Below are 21298 nucleotides of genomic sequence, written 5' to 3'. Positions count from 1 at the left end.
ATCACAAACACGGACATTGAAACAGTAATCAGAAATCTTCCAGCAAACAAAAGCCCAGGTCCAGACGGATTCACAGCTGAATTCTACCAAAAATTTAGAGAACTAACACCTATCCTATTCAACCTCTTCCAGAAAGTTGCAGAGGAAGGTAAACTTCAAAACTCATTCTATGAGGCCACCATCACCCTAATACCAAAACCTGACAAACATGCCACAAAAAAAGAAAACTACAGACCAATATCACTGATGAACATAGATGCTAAAATCCTTAACAAAATTCTGGCAAACAGAATCCAACAACATATTGAAAAGATCATACACCATGACCAAGTGGGCTTTATCCCAGGGATGCAAGGATTCTGTAATATCCACAAATCACTCAATGTAACACACCACATTAACAAATTGAAACATAAAGACCATATGATTATCTCAATAGATGCAGAGAAAGCCTTTGACAAAATTCAACATCCATTTATGATTAAAAAAAAAAAACTCTCCAGAAAGCAGGAATAGAAGGAACATACCTCAACATAATAAAAGCTATACATGACAAAACCGCAACAAACATTATCCTCAATTGTGAAAAATCGAAAGCATTTCCCCTAAAGTCAGGAACAAGACAAGGGTGCCCACTTTCACCACTAATTTTCAACATAGTTCTGGAAGTTTTGGCCACAGCAATCAGAGCAGAAAAAGAAATAAAAGGAATCCGAATTGGAAAAGAAGAAGTAAAACTCTCACTGTTTGCAGATGACATGATCATCTACATAGAAAACCCTAAAGACTCCACCGGAAATTTACTAGAGCTAATCAATGAATATAGTAAAGTTGCAGGATGTAAAATCAACACACAGAAATCCATTGCATTATTCCTATACACTAATAATGAGAAAATAGAGGGAGAAAGTAAGGGAACAGTTCCATTCACCATTGCAAAGAAAAGAATAAAATACTTAAAATATATCTACCTAGAGAAATTAAAGACTTAAATATAGAAAATTATAAAACACTGGTGAAAGAAATCAAACAGGACACTAATAGACAGAGAAATATACTGTGTTCATGGATTGGAAGAATCAATATATGAAAATGAGTATACTACCCAAAGCAATCTATAGATTCAGTGCAATTCTTTTCAAGCAACCAAAGGTATTTTTCACAGAGCTAGATCAAATAATTTCACAATTTGTATGGAAATACAAAAAATCTCGAATAGCCAAAGCAATCTTGAGAAAGAAGAATGGAACTAGAGGAATCCACCTGCCTGATTTCAGGCTCTACTACAAGCCTACAGTCATCAGGACAGTATGGTACTGGCACAAAGACAGAAATATAGATCAATGGAACAAAATAGAAAGCCCAGGGATAAATCCATGCACCTATGGATACCTTATATTTGACAATGGAGGCAAGAATATACAATGGAGAAAAGACAATCTCTTTAACAAGTGGTGCTGGGAAAACTGGTCAACCACTTGTAAAAGAATGAAACTAGAACACTTTCTAACACCACACACACAAATAAACTCAAAATGGATTAAAGATCTAAACATAAGACCTGAAACTATAAAACTCCTAGAGAAAAACATAGGCAAAACACTCTCCAACATAAATCACAGTAGGATCTTCTAGGACCCACCTCCCAGAATACTGGAAATAAAAGCAAAAATAAACAAATGGGACCTAATTAAAATTAAAAGCTTCTGCACAGCAAAGGAAACTATAAGCAAGGTGAAAAGACAGCCTTCAGAATGGGAGAAAATAATAGCAAATGAAGCAACTGACAAACAACTAATCTCAAAAATATACAAGCAACTCCTGCAGCTCAACTCCAGAAAAATAAACGACCCAATCAAAAAATGGGCCAAAGACCTAAACAGACATTTCTCCAAAGAAGACATACAGATGGCTAACAACCACATGAAAAGATGCTCAACATCACTCATTATCAGAGAAATGCAAATCAAGACCACAATGAGGTATCATTTCACGCCAGTCAGAATGGCTGCGATCCAAAAGTCTACAAGCAATAAATGGTGGAGAGGGTGTGGAGAAAAGGGAACCCTCTTACCCTGTTGGTGGGAAGGCAAGCTAGTACAGCCACTGTGGAGAACAGTGTGTAGATTCCTTCAAAAACTGGAAATAGAACTGCCATATGACCCAGCAATCCCACTGCTGGGCATGCACACTGTGGAAACCAGAATTGAAAAAGACACGTGCACCCCAATGTTCATCACAGCACTGTTTATAATAGCCAGGACATGGAAGCAACCTAGATGTCCATCATCAGACGAATGGATAAGAAAGCTGTGGTACATATACAGAATGGAGTGTTATTCAGCCATTAGAAAGAATACATTTGAATCTGTCCTAATGAGGTGGATGAAACTGGAGCCGATTATACAGAGTGAAGTAAGCCAGAATGGAAAACACCAATACAGTACACTAATGCATATATATGGAATTTAGAAAGATGATAACGATAATACTCTATGTGAGATAGGAAAAGAGACACAGATATATAGAAAAGTATTATGGACTGTGTGGGAGAGGGTAAAGGTGGGATGATTTGGGAGAATGGCATTGAAACATGTATAATATCATATGTGAAATGAATCACCAGTCCAGGTTTGATGCATGATACAGGATGCTCTAAGCTGGTGCACTGGGATGACCCAGAGGGAATGGGGAACACGTGTATACCCATGTTGGATTCATGTCAATGTATGGCAAAAGCAACACAATATTGTAAAGTGAAAAAAAAAAAAAAAAGAAAAAGTTTCCCAAACACTGACCCCTCTGTTCAATATAAGTGGTGATTCTGTCTTACTGATCTTAATGGAAAAGTTTTCACCTTTTCACTATTGAGTATCATATTGACTGTTGGGTTGTCATATATAGCTTGTATTAGGTTGAGGTACCTTCCCTCTATACCGCTTTGTTGAGAATTTTTATGATAAAAGAATGTTGAATTTCATCAAATGCTTTTTTTATTTCTGAATCAACTGAGAGGATTCTATGATTTTTATTCCCCATTTTGTTAATGAGTTCTATCACACCAGTTGATTTACACATGTTGAACCATCCTTGCATCCCTGGAATAAATCCAGCTTGCTCATAAATCCACCTGTTACTGTATTCGTCAATTCAGTTTGCTAATATTTTGTTGAGGATTTTTGCATCCGTGTTTATCAAGGATTGTTGTTGTTTTTCAGTTCCTAAGTCGTGTCTGACTCTTTATCCCCATGGACTGCAGTACGTCACTCTTCCTTGACTTTCACCATCTCCCATAATTTGCTCAAATTCATGTCCATTAAGGTGGTGATACTAACTATCTCATTCTTTGCTGCCCTCTTCTCCTCCCTTCAATTTTTCCAAGCATCAGTTTCTTTTCCAATGAGTTGGTTCTTCAAATCATGTGGCCAAAGTATTGAAGCTTCAGCTTCAACATCAGTCCTCCAAGGAATATTCAGGGCTGACTTCCTTTAGGATTGATTAGTTTGATCTTGCAGTCCAAGGGACTCTTCAAGAGTCTTCTCCAGCAGCACAATTCAGAAGCATCAATTTTTTTGGCACTCAGCCTTCTTTATGGTCCATCTCTCACATCCATACATAATTAACTGGAAAAACCATAGCTTTGACTGTATGGACCTTTGTTGGCCACGTGATGTCTCTGCTCTTTAATGTGCTGTCTAGGTTTATTTTAGCTTTTCTTCCAAGGAGCAAGTGATTTTTAATTTCATGGCTGTGGTCAATGTCTGCAGTGAGTTACTTTGGAGCCCAAGAAAACAAAATCTGTCACTCTTTCCACTTTTCCCCCTTCTATTAGCTATGCAGTAGTAGATGTAATGGTTATCTGAGTTAAATTCACCCATTACAGTCCATTTTAGTTCGCTGATTCCTAGAATATCAACGTTCACCCTTGCCATCTCTTGTTTGACCACTTCCAATTTGCCTTGATTCATGGACCTGACATTCCAGGTTCCTATGCAATATCGCTGTTTACAGCATCGGATCTTGCTTCTATCACCAGTCACACCCACAACTGGGTATTGTTTTTGTTTTGGCTCCATCCCTTCATTCTTTCTGGAGTTATTTCTCCACTGATCTCCAGTAGCATATTGGGCACCTAATGACCTGGGGAGTTCCTCTTTTGGTATCCTATCACTTTGCCTTTTCATGCTGTTCATGGAGTTTTCAACAAAGGAGTCCGAAATGCAGTACTTGGATGCAATCTCAAAACGACAGAATGATCTCTGTTCATCTCCAAGGCAAACCATTCAGTATCACAGTTATCCAAGTCTATGCCCCAACCAGTAATGCTGAAGAAGCTGAAGTTGAACGGTTTTATGAAGACCTACAAGACCTTTTAGAACTAACACCCAAAAAAGATGTCCTTTTCATTATAGGGGACTGGAATGCAAAAGTAGGAAGTCAAGAAACACCTGGAGTAACAGGCAAATTTGGCCTTGGAATGCAGAATGAAGCAGGGCAAAGACTAATAGAGTTTTGCCAAGAGAATGCACTGGTCATAGCAAACACCCTCTTCCAACAACACAAGAGAAGACTCTACACATGGACATCACCTGATGGTCAACACTGAAATCAGATTGATTATATTCTTTGCAGCCAAAGATGGAGAAGCTCTATACAGTCAACAAAAACAAGACCAGGAGCTGACTGTGGCTCAGATCATGAACTCCTTATTACCAAAATCAGACTCAAATTGAACACAGTACGGAAAACCGCTAGACCATTCAGGTATAACCTAAATCAAATCCCTTATGATTATACAGTGGAAGTGAGAAATAGATTTAAGGTACTAGATCTGATAGAGTGCCTGATGAACTATGCAATGAGGTTCGTGACATTGTACAGGAGACAGGAATCAAGACCATCCCCATGGAAAAGAAATGCAAAGAAGCAAAATGGCTGTCTGAGGAGGCCTTACAAACAGCTGTGAAAAGGAGAGAGGCAAAAAGCAAAAGAGAAAAGGAAAGATACAACCATCTGAATGCAGAGTTCCAAAGAATAGCAAGAAGAGATAAGAAAGCCTTCTTCAGTGATCAGTACAAAGAAATCGAGGAAAACAACAGGATGGGAAAGACTAGAGATCTCTTCAAGAAAATTAGAGATACCAAGGGAACATTTCATATAAAGATGGGCTCGATAAAGGACAGAAATGATATGGACCTAACAGAAGCAGAAGATATTAAGAAGAGGTGGCAAGAATACACAGAAGAACTGTACAAAAAAGATTTTCGTGACCCAGATAATCATGATGATGTGATCACTCATCTAGAGCCAGACATCCTGGAATGTGAAGTCAAGTGGGCCTTAGAAAGCATCACTACGAACAAAGCTAGTGGAGGTGACAGAATTCCAGTTGAGCTATTTCAAATCCTGAAAAATGATGCCATGAAAGTGCTGCACTCAATATGCCAACAAAATTGGAAAACTCAGCAGTGGCCACAGAACTGGAAAAGGTCAGTTTTCATTCCAATCCCAAAGAACTGCAATGCCAAAGAATTCTCAAACTACTGCACTATTGCACTCATCTCACATGCTAGTAAAGTAAGGCTCAAAATTCTCCAAGCTAGGCTTCAGCAATACATGAACTGTGAACTCCCTGATGTTCAAGCTCGTTTTAGAAAAGGCAGAGGAACCAGAGATCAAATTGCCAACATCTGCTGGATCATGGAAAAAGCAAGAGAGTTCCAGAAAAACACCTATTTCTGCTTTATTGACTATGCCAAAGCCTTTGACTGTGTGGATCACAATAAACTGTGAAAAATTCTGAAAGAGATGGGAATACCAGACGACATAACCTGCCTCTTGAAAAATCTGTATGCAGGTCAGAAAGCAACAGTTAGAACTGGACATGGAACAACAGACTGGTTCCAAATAGGAAAAGGAGTACGTCAAGGCTGTATATTGTCACCCTGCTTACTTAACTTATATGCAGAGTACATCATGAGAAGCACTGGACTGGAAGAAACACAAGCTGGAATCAAGATTGCCGGGAGAAATATCAATAATCTCAGATATGCAGATGACACCACCCTTATGACAGAAAGTGAAGAGGAGCTAAAAAGCCTCTTGATGAAAGTGAAAGAGGAGAGTGAAAAAGTTGGCTTAAAGCTCAACATTCAGAAAAGTAAGATCATGGCTTCCGGTCCCATCACTTCATGGGAAATAGACCGGGAAACAGTGGAAACAGTGTCAGACTTTATTTTTTGGGACTCCAAAATCACCGCAGATGGTGACTGCAGCCATGAAATTAAAAGAAGCTTACTCCTTGGAAGAAAAGTTATGACCAACGTAGATAGCATATTCAAAAGCAGAGACATTACTTTGCCGACTAAGGTCCATCTAGTCAAGGCTATGGTTTTTCCTGTGGTCATGTATGGATGTGAGAGTTGGACAGTGAAGAAGGCTGAGCGCCAAAGAATTGATGCTTTTGAACTGTGGTGCTGGAGAAGACTCTTGAGAGTCCCTTGGACTGCAAGGAGATCCAACCAGTCCATTCTGAAGGAGATCAACCCTGGGATTTCTTTGGAGGGAATGATGCTAAAGCTAAAACTCCAGTACTTTGGCCACCTCATGAGAAGAGTTGAGTCATTGGAAAAGACTCTGATGCTGGAGGGATTGGGGGCAGTAGGAGAAAAGGACGACCGAGGATGAGATGGCTGGATGGCATCACAGACTCGATGGACATGAGTCTGAGTGAACTTTGGGAGATGGTGATGAACAGGGAGGCCATTCATGGCGATTCATGGGGTCGCAAAGAGTCGGACATGACTGAGCGACTGAACTGAACTGAACTGATTAGCCATGCAGTGAAGGGACCACATATCAAGGATATCGGCCTATAATTTTCATTTCACATAATATTCTTCTTGGTTTAGAAGGGTAATGTTGGCTTTTCAAAGTTAGTTTGGAAGTGGCCTTTCCTCTTGTATTTTTTGGAAGAGTTTGAGAATTGGTATTCATTTCTCTTTATATATTTGGTAGAATTAATCAGTGAAACTGTCTCGTCCTGCACTTTGTGGTTTGGGAGTGTATGATTGCCAGTTCAATCTCCTTACTCATGATTCATGTATTCAGATTTCTAATTCCTCATGATTCTTTCTTGATAGGTTGTAGGTTTCTAAGAATCTATTTTTTCTAAGTTTTCCAATTTGTTCCAGTATGGTTCATTATATTAATACTTTGGGTTGATTGTGTATATTTGTCTGGTATCAGTTGTAATGCTTCCTCTTATTTCTGCTTATTTTAGTCTTATTTCTTCTTTTCTTGGTAAGTCTAGCTAAAGGTTTTTTAGTTTTGTTTATGGCTTTAAAAAGCCAGCTCTTAGTCTCTCTCCCTCTCTCTCTTTTTTTTCTTATTGGTCTCTGTTTCTGTTATTTACTTTATTATTTCTATTTCCTTCCTTCTGCTGACTTTGAGCTTTGTTTTTTCTTCTTTTTCTAATTCTTTGAGGTGTCAAGTTAGGTTGCTTGTTTGATATCATTCTCATTTCTTAATGTAGGCATTTATCACTGAACTTTTCTCTTAGAATTGCTTTTCCTGACCTCACAAGTTTTCGTATGCCATGTTTACCTTTTTGTTTTTGTTTTTGTTTTGTTTTGTCTCAAGGTACTTTTTGATTCTCTTTTGATTTATTCTTTGATCCTTTGATTGTTCAATAGCATATTGTTTAATATCCACATTTCTGTGAATTTTCCAGTTTTCTTATAATTGATTTCTCAATTTTTAACATTTTGTTTAGAAATATACTTGATATGATTTCAGTCTTCTAAAACTTCTTAATACTTGTTTTGTGCCATAACAGATGATCTATTCTGGATAATGTTTCATGTGTGCTTGAGGGGAATGTGTTCTATTGCTTTTGGATTGATTGTCCATATATGTCTATTAAGTGCATTCTACTTTTAAAATTGGAGTGTTTAGTTTATTGCAATTTAATATAATTACTGATATGGTGGGTTTATATTTGCAGATTCATCATTTGTATCCTGCTTATCCACCAAGTTCATAATTCTACTCTTCCTTCGTTACTGTCTTCTCTTGGGAATAACTGTATTTTAAAATAATAGTTTTTTTGTTTGTTTGTCTCTCTTTTTTATATCTCTCCGCTTCTCATTTCCTGCCTTCCTCTGGATTAGTAGATTTATTTTTCAGGATTGTAAATATCTATTGTCATTGAACTATTATTTAAATGATTTGTCTTGAGATTACAATATATATTCTTAAATTTTTACAATCTTATTAAAATTAAACTTTAAAGAATGAAAGAACACTGCAATTGTATATGACTATTTAACCTGTTCCTCTTCCTTTATACCAAAGTTATCACATGTATAATATGTATGTATATGGTAAAGCAACCATTAGTGTTATAATTAGTACTCTAAACAGGGTTGCAAATATCTCTTTAAGAGGCCAAGTAGTGATACAGATTTTGTGGACCATGTGGTCTCAACTTGCCATTGTAGAATAAAGGTAACCATAGATAATACTTTAAGAAATAGGCAGGGATGTATTCCAATAAAATTTTGTTTACAACAGGTGGATATCTGGATATAGATTACTGTGTTAATTGAGTATAAATTTTTTCTCTTTAGCACTTTGAATATTTCATTTTATTATTTTCATTTTTTAAAAATTTAAATCTATTTATTTTAATTGGAGGCTAATTACTTTACAATATTGTATTGGTTTTGCCATACATCAACATGAATCCGCCACGGATGTACACATGTTCCCAATCCTGAATCCCCCTCCCACCTCCCTCCCGATATCATCCCTCTGGGTTATCCGAGTGCACTAGCCCCAAGCATCCTGTATGCTGCATCAAGCCTAGACTGGTGATTCATTTCTTATATGATATTATACATGTTTCAATGCCATTCTCCCAGATCAACCCACCCTCTCCCTCTCCCACAGAGTCCAAAAGACTGTTCTATACATCTGTGTCTATTTTGCTGTGTGGCATACAGGGTTATCATTACCATCTTTCTAAATTCCATATATATGCATTAGTATACTGTATTGGTGTTTTTCTTTCTGGCTTACTTCACTCTGTATAATTGGCTCCAGTTTCATCCACATCATAAGAACTGATTCAAATGTACTCTTTTTAATGGCTGAGTAAGGCCCGTCTAGTCAAGTCTATGGTTTTTCCTGTGGTCATGTATGGATGTGAGAGTTGGGCTGTGAAGAAGGCTGAGCGCCAAAGAATTGATGCTTTTGAACTGTGGTGCTGGAGAAGACTCTTGAGAGTCCCTTGGACTGCAAGGGGATCCAACCAGTCCATTCTGAAGGAGATCAGCCCTGGGATTTCTTTGGAAGGAATGATGCTGAAGCTGAAACTCCAGTACTTTGGCCACCTCATGAGAAGGGTTGACTCATTGGAAAAGACTCTGATGCTGGGAGGGATTGGGGGCAGGAGGAGAAGGGGACGACAGAGGATGAGATGGCTTGATGGCATCACTGACTCGATGGACGTGAATCTGAGTAACTCTGGGAGTTGGTGCGATTCATGGGGTTGGAAAGAGTCGGACAAGACTGAGCGACTGAACTGAACTGAATACTCCATTGTGTATATGTACCACAGCTTTCTTATCCATTCATCTGCTGATGGACATCTAGGTTGCTTCCATGTCCTGGCCATTATAAACAGTGCTGCAATGAACTTTGGGGTACACGTGTCTCTTTCAATTCTGGTTTCCTCGGTGTGTATGCCCAGCAGTGGGACTGCTGGTTCATAAGGCAGTTCTATTTCCAGTTTTTGAAGGAATCTCCACACTGTTCTCCATAGAGGCTGTACTAGCTTGCCTTCCCACCAACAGGGTAAGAGGGTTCCCTTTTCTCCACACCCTCTCCACCATTTATTGCTTGTAGACTTTTGGATCACAGCCATTCTGACCGGCATGAAATGATACCTCATTGTGGTTTTGATTTGCTTTTCTCTGATAATGAGTGATGTTGAGCATCTTTTCATTCGTTTGTTAGCCACCTGTATGTCTTCTTTGGAGAAATGTCTGTTTAGCTTTGGCCCATTTTTTGATTGGGTCGTTTATTTTTCTGGAGTTGAGCTGCAGGAGTTGCTTGTATATTTTTGAGATTAGTTGTTTGTCAGTTGCTTCATTTGCTATTATTTTCTCCCATTCTGAAGGCTGTCTTTTCACCTTGCTTATAGTTTCCTTTGCTGTGCAGAAGCTTTTAATTTTAATTAGGTCCCATTTGTTTATTTTTGCTTTTATTTCCAGTATTCTGGGAGGTGGGTCATAGAGGATTCTGCTGTGATTTATGTTGGGAAGTGTTTTGCCTATGTCCTCCTCTAGGAGTTTTATCATTTTACTATTTTCTGGAATGTAGTTTTATTGATAAGTAGTCAGTAGTCATTTGAATTCTTGTTCTTGTGTAGGTAATGGGCCATTTTTCTTTGACTGCCTTCAAGTTTTCTATGTGTATTTGACTATATTTTAACTACAATATATTTATGTTTAAGTCTGGTTTTGTTTTTATTTATTCTATTTGTCTACATTGTAGATGTCTACATTTTCTTCATTATTTTCTCAATTTTTTTTGCGCATCCTCTCTTACTTCTTTTCTTTTCTTTTCTTTTTTTTTTTTAGTACTCCAATCTCCTTATGGTGTTGTTGAAAAGGTTCCTTAGGTTCTGGTTGCTTATTTGTTTTCAATTTTTTCCTTTTCTCTAGACTGAAAAAAGTTTTATTTATTTATCTTCTATTTCACCACTTTTTCTTTCAAACTATTGTAAAGCCTATTTAATAATTAATATAATCAACCATAAATTTTAGTTTTGAAATTTCCATTTGGGTTCTCTTTACAATTTATATTTTGATCATTCATTCATTAACATTTTACTTAATGTTGAGACATCTTTTCATTTCCTTGAATATAATAGTTATGATTATAAATTCAAATTTTGACTCTGATTCAAAATTCTTATCTGTTTATTCCATTATCACTATCGTTATCTTAGTGTTACTGTTGTTCTTTTTATCTTGTGTATGGGTCACATTTTCTTGGGGTGTGTGTGTTTGTATGTATGTGTTCCTAATTATTTTGGATTTTGTCCTACCTATTTTTAATGATATATCATAGGGACTCTTGATTCATTTATGTCCTTTGAGGAACATCAAGCTTTGTTCATTTGCTTGTTTTAGCAGGTGGTTAACTATGTTGTTCTCAACTCAAAGTTCTGAGTTTTAAATTTAGTTTTTTTTTTTAACTTTAGGGTACTTATCTGGAATTTATTCCACATGTAATTCAAGGCTTATAGGATTGTCAGAGATTTGGGATATTTCATATAGGGAATTTAAGGTTCATCTTCTCTGGCTCTTTCTTTTATGGTATTACCTCCCGCCCTCCCCCCCCCCCCAGCCCCTTTTTTTCGTTTCTGTGCAGTAGGTACAGCTGAATGTTGTCATTGATTCTTTAAAGCAGTGAGACTTGGCTTATGGCCATGTTGTAGTCACTCAATATTTTGTTGTCTGAGACCTGTCCTCATGATAACATCTTTAAAATGGAAAACTCACCCAGTATCTTTTTCTCTCCTCATATGTTTTCTACACTTCAGTATCTTCATGCTTTTGGCTACCTTGCAGAATGCGTGTGTTTGTGTGTATTTCATAGTTTATAATTACTGTCTGTTGGAAAGTTCTTCCAGTAGGGGCTTCTCAGCTGTTACTCTATTGATATGTCTCTAAATTCACTAATCTTTTCTTTTGCAGTCTCTAATGTTTTTAATTCAATCCAGTAAAAATTTCATTTCTAAAATTTCTATTTTTACAGTTTTAAATCTCTGTTGAGATTTCTCATTTGTTCTTTTTTTGTTATTAATTATTCCTTTAAGAACTTGGATATACTTATGATAGATGGTTTGTAGTTCTTGTGTAGTTCTTAGATAATTCTAATATCTAGGATAATATGGGTTCTACTTCTATTGGCTCTTTTCCCTTCAAATTTGGGTCACATTTCCGTCATTTCACATTTATTTTAAATTTTCTGTTGTATAGTGAACATTTTGAATGATGTCTTATGGGGAGTCTGGATTACCCTTTCTTTAAAGGGCACTGAATTTTATTTTGATAGGCAGCTAAATTACTGACAGATGTCCTTTAGTCTCTTAAGCTTACTATAATTGTTTGTCATTGTGATTTAATTTCAATTTTTGATTTAATCTTAGAGCATGACCCTTAGTCCAGGGTGGGTTCACTAATCCAACAACTTAGAATTTGGGGGATCAATCATGACAGAAAACCTGAGTTGCCAGGAAAGTTCTTTCCACTCTCACTGGGTTGGAACCTCAACTTCTCTATCACTGTACAGTATCTGGTATCCACCTTCAGTTCTCACCTCCCCAGGAGTCATACTCTAATTGGGGTCCTGAAGCTGCCCAACCCACAAACATGAAAGTACAGAGAATAGTCTCGTATACTTTTGAGATCTTCCCTGTTTATAGATTCTTCCTGACTTGTGTCCTTCCTCATGAGTTGTAGGCATCAGGTTTTGATCTCTGTCTCCTTAGCTCAGAAAGGGTCCCGCTTTGCTTGGCTGCCACCTCCCTGCACTCTAGGAGGAAAATGTTTTTGAAGTATATTAGGAGTGAATATAGGGCCTACCAATTCCTCTTTATTAAAGTTCACAATCCTGGATTGCTTCTTGTTCAATGCTGGAAAGCTGTTACTTTGTGTTTTTTTTTTTTTTTCCCCCGTAGACTTCAGAAAGTATTATCTAATTTGGCTGCACTGGGTCTTCATTGCTGCGTGTGGGTTTTTGCTAGTTGCAGTGAGTACAAGCTAGTCTCTAGTGCAGTGCCTGGACTTCTCATTGCAATGATTTGTCATGTTGCAGCATGCAGGCTGTAGAGCATGCGGGCTCAGTAGTTGTAGTGCACAGACTTAGTTGCCCCGAGGCATGTGGGATGTTCCTGGACCAGGGATCAAACCCATGTCCTGTGGCAGGCAGATTCTTCACTACTGGACCACCAGGGAAGTCCTCCTCTCTGTGTTTATGTATATTTCACGTTTGTGAGGGCAACTCAAAAGCAGTTACTCTGTTATACCTTGAAGTAGATGGTCCCATCTTCCTCAGATGGGAAGATCCCCTGGAGAAGGACATGGCAAGCCACTCCAGTATTCTTGCCTGGGAAATCTCATGGACAGAGTGGTCTGGCAGGCTATAGTCCTCCAGGTCACAAAGAGTCAGACACAACTTAGCAACTAAACAGCAACAGATGGTCCCATCATCCAGGATAAATTTTTTGTCACTAATTAACTTTATATGAAAACCTTTGTACTGTGGCCATACTACCTTCCTGTACTTCATGCTCAGGGCATATCTCTAAGCCCACCCAGGTCAGGAAATGAATCACAAGAGTTGCTGTGTCATAACGAAGAGGTTCAGGAAAGACTGAAACTTCAGTTTCTCCTTTATTTCAGTCAGTTCAGTTACTCATTCATGACCAACTCTTTGAGACCTCATGGACTGCAGCACACCAGCCCTGCCTGTCCATCACCATCTCCTGGAGCTTGCTCAAACTCATGTCCATTGAGTTGGTGATGCCCTCCAATCATCTCACCCTCGGTCGTCCCCTTCTCCTCCTGCCTTCAGTCTTTCCCATCATCAGGGTCTTTTCGAATGAGTCAGTTCTTTGCATTAGGTGGCCAAAGTAGTGGAGCTTTAACATCAGTCCTTCCAATGAACTTTCAGGACTGATTTCCTTCAGGATTGACTGGTTGGTCTCCTTGCAGTCTAAGGGACCCTCAAAAGTCTTCTCCAACACCACAGTTCAAAGGCATCAATTCTTTGGTGCTCAACGTTCTTTATGGTCCAACTCTATATGTGACTATGGGAAAACCATAGGTTTAACTAGATGGAACTTTGTCAGCAAAGTAATGTCTCTGCTTTTTAATATGTTGTCTAGGTTGATCATAGCTTTTCTTCCAAGGACTAAGCATCTTTTAATTTCATGGCTGCAGTCACCATCTGCAGTGATTTTGGAGCCCAGAAAATAAAGTCTGTCATGTTTCCGTTGTTTCCCCATCTATTTGCCATGAAGTGATGGAACTGGATGCCCTGACTTTAGTTTTTTGAATGTTGAGTTTTAAGTCAATTTTTTCACCTTTCACTTTCATCAAGCGGCTCTTTAGTTCCTCTTCACTTTCTGCCATAAGGGTGTTGTCATCTGCGTATCTGAGGTTATTTTTATTTCTCCCGGCAATCTTGATTCTTTTATTTATTTGCCCACATGGAAATGACAGTCCGTCTTTCAATTCATGACGTGTTGGAGTGGGAAGTATATCATGTATTTGGAAAGGCCATACAGTATACCAGAAGGCATTCAGATGAATCTGAATTTGAATTTTGTCTCTGTAGTATTATGATCCCAAGATATTGTGAAAAAAACCATTGTTATCATAACAATAGCAAAATTTCTACTTATTGAGCATTTTAGCTTGTGGTAATAACCTTTGTTTAAAAAGTATTTCTTATATTATCTCATTCTATAATAAAATAATGCAAATTTATCGTTTATTTTGTTGTTGTTGTCACTTTAGCTTTTTTTGGCATTCTGAGCCACTTGTGAGATCTCAGTTCCCCAACCAGGGATTAAACCTAAGCTACAGATTGAACCGTAGCCACCAAGGAATTCCCTGTTTATATTTTACTTGTGATGAAAATGAGGCATGCAAATGTAAAAAAAAAAAAAAAAGACAAACAAAAAACTTGCCTATAGTCACGGAGATTGATTTAGCAGAGAAAAATGTTCAACTGATTCTAAAAACTAAACTCTAAACTCTAAATCATCATGTTACATGGTATCTTTGAGTTTAGGAAAACCTTACAAGAAACCAGAAATGCCATCCGACTTCCGGAAGAATATTCAACAAATACATTGAAAAAACATAGCAGGAGGAGGGTATGCTTACCAGTTTCTCATCTTAGTAGGAGAAGAAAATAGTTTTCAAAAATATGGCCACTCATATAGTTTTTCTTTTCTTTTTGTTTTCAAGTTTATATATATATATATATATATATATATATATTTAATTTTAAAATCTTTAATTCTTACATGCGTTCCCAAACATGAACCCCCTCCCACCTCCCTCCCCATAACATCTCTCTGGGTCATCCCCGTGCACCAGCCCCAAGCATGCCGCACCCTGCGTCAGACATAGACTGGCGATTCAATTCTTACATGATAGTATACATGTTAGAATGCCATTCTCCCAAATCATCCCACCCTCTCCCTCCATCTGAGTCCAAAAGTCCGTTATACACATCTGTGTCTTTTTTGCTGTCTTGCATACAGGGTCGTCATTGCCATCTTCCTAAATTCCATATATATGTGTTAGCATACTGTATTGGTGTTTTTCTTTCTGGCTTACTTCACTCTGTATAATCGGCTCCAGTTTCATCCATCTCATCAGAACTGATTCAAATGAATTCTTTTTAATGGCTGAGTAATACTCCATTGTGTATATGTACCACAGCTTTCTTATCCATTCATCTGCTGATGGACATCTAGGTTGTTTCCATGTCCTGGCTATTATAAACAGTGCTGCGATGAACATTGGGGTACATGTGTCTCTTTCAATTCTGGTTTCCTCGGTGTGTATGCCCAGCAGTGGGATTGCTGGGTCATAAGGTAGTTCTATTTGCAATTTTTTAAGGAATCTCCACACTGTTCTCCATAGTGGCTGTACTAGTTTGCATTCCCACCAACAGTGTAGGAGGGTTCCCTTTTCTCCACACCCTCTCCAGCATTTATTGCTTGCAGATTTTTGGATCGCAGCCATTCTGACTGGTGTGAAGTGGTACCTCATTGTGGTTTTGATTTGCATTTCTCTAATAATGAGTGATGTTGAGCATCATTTCATGTGTTTGTTAGCCATCTGTATGTCTTCTTTGGAGAAATGTCTATTTAGTTCTTTGGCCCATTTTTTGATTGGGTCATTGATTTTTCTAGAATTGAGCTGCAGGAGTTGCTTGTATATTTTTGAGATTAGTTGTTTGTCAGTTGCTTCATTTGCTATAATTTTCTCCCATTCAGAAGGCTGTCTTTTCACCTTGCTTATATTTTCCTTTGTTGTGCAGAAGCTTTTAATTTTAATTAGATCCCATTTGTTTATTTTTGCTTTTATTTCCAGTATTCTGGGAGGTGGGTCACAGAGGATCCTGGTGTGATTTATGTCTGAGAGTGTTTTGCCTATGTTCTCCTCTAGGAGTTTTATAGTTTCTGATCTTACATTTAGATCTTTAATCCATTTTGAGTTTATTTTCATGTGCGGTGTTAGAAAGTGATCTAGTTTCATTCTTTTACAAGTGGTTGACCAGTTTTCCCAGCACCACTTGTTAAAGAGATTGTCTTTACTCCATTGTATATTCTTGCCTCCTTTGTCAAAGATAAGGTGTCCATATGTGTGTGGATTTATCTCTGGGCTTTCTATTTTGTTCCATTGATCTATATTTCTGTCTTTGTGCCAGTACCATACTGTCTTGATGACTGTGGCTTTGTAGTAGAGCCTGAAGTCAGGCAAGTTGATTCCTCCAGTTCCATTCTTCGTTCTCAAGATTGCTTTGGCTATTTGAGGTTTTTTGTATTTCCATACAAATCTTGAAATTATTTGTTCTAGTTCTGTGAAAAATGTGGCTGGTAGCTTGATAGGGATTGCATTGAATTTGTACATTGCTTTGGGTAGTATACTCATTTTCACTATATTGATTCTTCTGATCCATGAACATGGTATATTTCTCCATCTATTAGTGTCTGCTTTGATTTCTTTCATCAGTGTTTTATAGTTTTCTATATATAGGTCTTTAGTTTCTTTAGGTAGATATATTCCTAAGTATTTTATTCTTTTCATTGCAATGGTGAATGGAATTGTTTCCTTAATTTCTTTTTCTACTTTCTCATTATTAGTGTATAGGAATGCAAGGGATTTTTGTGTGTTGATTTTATATCCTGCAACTTTACTATATTCATTGATGAGCTCTAGTAATTTTCTGGTGGAGTCTTTAGGGTTTTCTATGTAGAGGATCATGTCATCTGCAAACAGTGAGAGTTTTACTTCTTCGTTTCCAATTTGGATTCCTTTTATTTCTTTTTCTGCTCTGATTGCTGTAAAAATATGGCCACTCATATAGTTTTGAAGAAGATGTCATATTTGATTCCAAAGAGAAAGAGCTAGAGTTTAAGTGACATCAGCAAGTTTAAACAATGACTTTTTTTTAAAAAATCAAGAAAAGTGCAGCTCCTTTAATTTACTGGAAAGCAAGCACAGTAGGTAGGCTACAAGCTGGAGACGATTATCTTGGAGTCAGGTTTTAACAGTGCCCTGAACTGGCATTATAGAATTTAAGATCTGTTAGTCTTGGTCATTGGGCTTCCCTGGTGGCTCAGACAGGAAAGAATCTGCCTGCAATGAGGGAGACGTAGGTTTGATCCCTGGGTTGGAAAGATCCCCTGGAGGAGGGCATGGCACTCCAGTATTCTTGCCTGGAGAATCCCCATGGACAGAGGAGCCTGGTGGGCTGCAGTCCATGGGGTTGTAAAGAGTCGGACATGACTTGAGGGTCTAAGCACAGCACAGGCTTTGTCATTAATTTGTTCTCTGACATGGAAAGAACAATTTGTGTGTGTGTGTGTGTGTGTGTGTGTGTGTGTGTGTGTGTGCCTCAGTCATCTCATCTACAAGAGAAAAGGATTAGACAAGGTTTTTTTTTTTTTTTTCGAGCTCCATGACCATTTTTAAAATCCAGTTAATCTGTTTCTTTTTATCTCAGGGCACAACCATATTACCATCTCTGACTTCTGTCCTGCACAATGACAAGGAGTTTCCCAACCCAGAGAAGTTTGATCCTGGTCACTTCCTGGATAAAAGTGGTAACTTTAAGAAGAGTGACTACTTCATGGCTTTTTCAGCAGGCAAGCATGCTTCATTTTTGTCTGTACTTCAGTGTTGAAATGAGAGAAGGAAGGGCTTTGTATGGAGGCTCGTCTGGGCTGGACAAATTGTCATTTGCATGAGGCCAGAGGCACCATTCCCAAAGTGCAGATAATTTCTCATTGATTGGAGGCTGTATTTCCTGACTTCTGCTCTCTTACTCACTGCTGAGTCTTCTAAGAACTCCTCCTAGATGTCTAGTTCCACTGTGACTTTTCTCCCCTTCCCTGAGGAGTCAATTCACTCAATGAAGTGAATTCACTCAATGTAGTCTATGTACCTTATATGTAGTAGACTCGTGCTCACTCATGTCCAGAGATACAAATGTGAGTAACAGATGCATTCTTCCTCTAAGAAAGAGGAATGCAGGTTAAAGGCAAGGATACTCCAGAGAGAAAATACTCTTCAAAGTGTTTCTGCGGGCTCCCAGATAGAGAAGCTCCTGAATCTTGCATTTTGAGGGCCAGGGCAGAGTAGTTGGAAGATAAAGGAAGTTTTCTTGCAGGAAGAAATATTTTATATTTAGTATTTTCCTTTAATTTGTCAGGGTCCCTGAAAGAAAGAGGTAGGATACTTAAGACAGTTTAATGAAGAAACTGTTTTCAGAGGTGCGGACACAATTAAGGGAAGTGGCAAGGAGTGGTCAGGGATGAGCATCAGTAGGACGGTGTTACCATCCTATGTCGAAGGGGTCGGGAGAAGGAGGGTGTTGCTGAAACTCAAGCAGATTTTTAGCAAAGAGAGAATGGCTGCCTCAGCAGGAGATGGGGCTGTAGGTTGGAGAATACAGCCCCTGCTGAACTGTGGCCTGACAGGCTGGGACTGAGGGAAGGCATACTCTAACCTTCTCAATGTCCAATCCTCTGAGTTTACTCACAGTGAAGAAGATAACTACTGGGGTTATGCATCCCAAAGAAATCAACTTCTTAAACACAGAGTAGGTGCAAAAGAAAAACAAACAGAATGGATCTGGGAAGATGGAGAAACATCCCCAGACTATGAACAATGCCCAGAGGTCATCGCATAGAGACCTGCTAATCTCCTTACCTTCTTCCTGAACTTTGGGTCCATTGTTACATAATGAGCCTGCTCAAGATTTCTGCTCAATGTACAGGGTTTGTGGGATTGCTTTTGTCCTGACACTGTGCTACCATTATAAGATCTAAGGCTTTACCTTATGAGCTTATATTCCAGTGTGTGGCGACAGAGGAATAATTACAATTTCATGTGAAATATTCTGTACTAGAAGCATTAATAAGTCTTGTGGAATACCAGTGAGGGAGTAAATTGTATCCACTTGAATAGATAAAAGAAGATTTGTAGAATAAATGACATCTGTGGTGGATCTAGAAGGGTGTAGAGAATCTCAGCTAGCAGAGCTCAGGGGACGAGTATTTTAGTTGCAGGAATGACTGGAAATTCCTAGCACTTGAAATAGCTTATGTGTCCGGGCTTGGTGAACATGTAGTAATACTTGTGTCTAGTTTGTGACATTTTTTTTTATACCTGATAGTGGTAAACTCTTAAAATAGTGTTAAAGCAGGGACATGGCAAGGTAAAGATTATTTTTAGAAATCAGATGAAGTGAATCAAACCTGTTGTTGGGACTTGGGTTGGAGGTAGATGGAGAATGCATAGTGTGTCTCATGTCGATTGGGATGAGCGAGTGTGTGTATATATGTTTCTGTGTGTATATGTCTTTGTGTTTGTGTATATCTGTGTGTGTGTGTGAGTGTAGAAAAATGTCACTGGCCACCCTCAGGAAAGCAATTCCAACATGGGTGTACAGAAGAGATTTTAAAAACTATATTAAATAGAATGTACACAGAAATATGTTCTGAAGGAATGAAGCAGACCAGATTTTGGTGTAAATAGGAGAAGCCATTGATTATTTGATTTTCCTTAGTTTATCTATTTATTTACTCTAGTCTTTCATTTCATATTTATCTACACCTCCCTGTGCACTAGGTCAAATGAGAATTATATGGATATTTCATTTATGTCTCATTTTTAGGAAAAAGAGTTTGTGTTGGAGAAGGCCTGGCCCGTATGGAGCTGTTTTTACTCCTGGTCAGCATTTTACAGCAATTTACCTTGAAACCTCTGGTCGATCCGAAGAACATTGACACTACACCACTTCTGAAAGGGTCAGGCTCTATACCACACTTCTACGAGGTCTGTTTCATTCCAGTCTGAAGAAAAGGCCGCTGCCAGATCGCGGATGAGCCTCTCCAGCTCTGTCTACACAAGCTGGTGCTCTTTGCCCTTGCTGTTAGCTATGGTCCATCTCTCCCTTAATGTCAGTAGTAACATTCCTGAGCCCTGTCTCTTCTGATTTTCTTTAAGATTCAGTTCAAGTTTTGCTTCATGAACTACAGCTCACTGTTTTGTCTTCAATAAAATGTTTTTTGTAATTCTATCCTGAGATCTTAAGCTGTAACTTATCTACAGAGAAAAGGTATCTTATAAATGTCATATTTTGATTTTTTAAAAAAATTAGAGTAGAAAATTATCACATGTGTTAAAAAATATATATGTATAATGTACTCATCTCTTACTGCTATTATCCCTTCGGGGAGTAATCTCTTGACAGTTTGGCATGTATAATTTCTGTTTTTTTCAATGTTCATTAAAGTGTAATTATATGTGTGATATATATGTTTTTATATATGTATACATATATATGTATATATATGTATATATATGTGTATATATGTGTATATATATATATATACACACACACACACACATACATACATACATACATGCAGGAAGAAAGCAGAGGAAGATTGCTCCAGCTAGGGGGAATAACATGAGATAAAAATTATATTTGCTGGTTATTTTCAAGGCTGTCCTTTTTCTTTTCCCCTACTTATTAAACACAGACCCACACATAGACCCAGTTACAGATATACAGACATATTAAGGCAAAAAAGAAGGAAAATAATATGTATTTATGGTTATATTTGAACACACACAGAAATATGCATGTGTGTTTCTGTGGGTATGTACGTATTATTTATATTATATCTCTGACTTCTTGATGACGTTAGATTTTAGCAACAGGTACTCTCACAATCTATCTAAAAAAAATGTATCTCATAATACTATATTTCATGCCTATAATAATCTTAGAAAATATCGTAGTGTTCAAGGATATTTAGATTAATTTTGAACCTTTGTTAATATAGAAATGTTCCTACCTGCATACATCTTTTATTATTCTTGTACTATTTGTTTGGGATAGTTTGGTAGCAGTGAAGTGTCTGCACATATATGTGCATTTTTTTCATCAATAGTGAAGAATGATA

At 37.9% G+C, this 21298-nt stretch overlaps 1 protein-coding gene across 2 annotated transcripts in view; it reads left to right on the top strand.

Moving 5' to 3' along the window:
- LOC101107486 (cytochrome P450 2C31-like) overlaps positions 1 to 20639 on the top strand; it is a 102913-nt gene extending 82274 nt beyond the window's left edge. For both annotated transcript variants that reach the window (XM_060405035.1, XM_027960260.3), the window contains exons 8-9: positions 17827 to 17968; positions 20002 to 20639. In XM_060405035.1, the coding sequence (XP_060261018.1) occupies positions 17827 to 17968; positions 20002 to 20183 (324 nt within the window). In that variant the 3' untranslated portion in view covers positions 20184 to 20639. The remainder of the gene's footprint in view (positions 1 to 17826; positions 17969 to 20001) is intronic.
- The last annotated feature ends 659 nt before the right edge of the window (positions 20640 to 21298 follow it).

The sequence above is a fragment of the Ovis aries genome, chromosome 22 (genome assembly GCF_016772045.2).
Source record: "Ovis aries strain OAR_USU_Benz2616 breed Rambouillet chromosome 22, ARS-UI_Ramb_v3.0, whole genome shotgun sequence".
NCBI classification, from domain to species: domain Eukaryota; kingdom Metazoa; phylum Chordata; class Mammalia; order Artiodactyla; family Bovidae; genus Ovis; species Ovis aries.
Note: the sequence above shows the minus strand (reverse complement) of the source record. Positions and strands in the feature narration are given on the sequence as shown.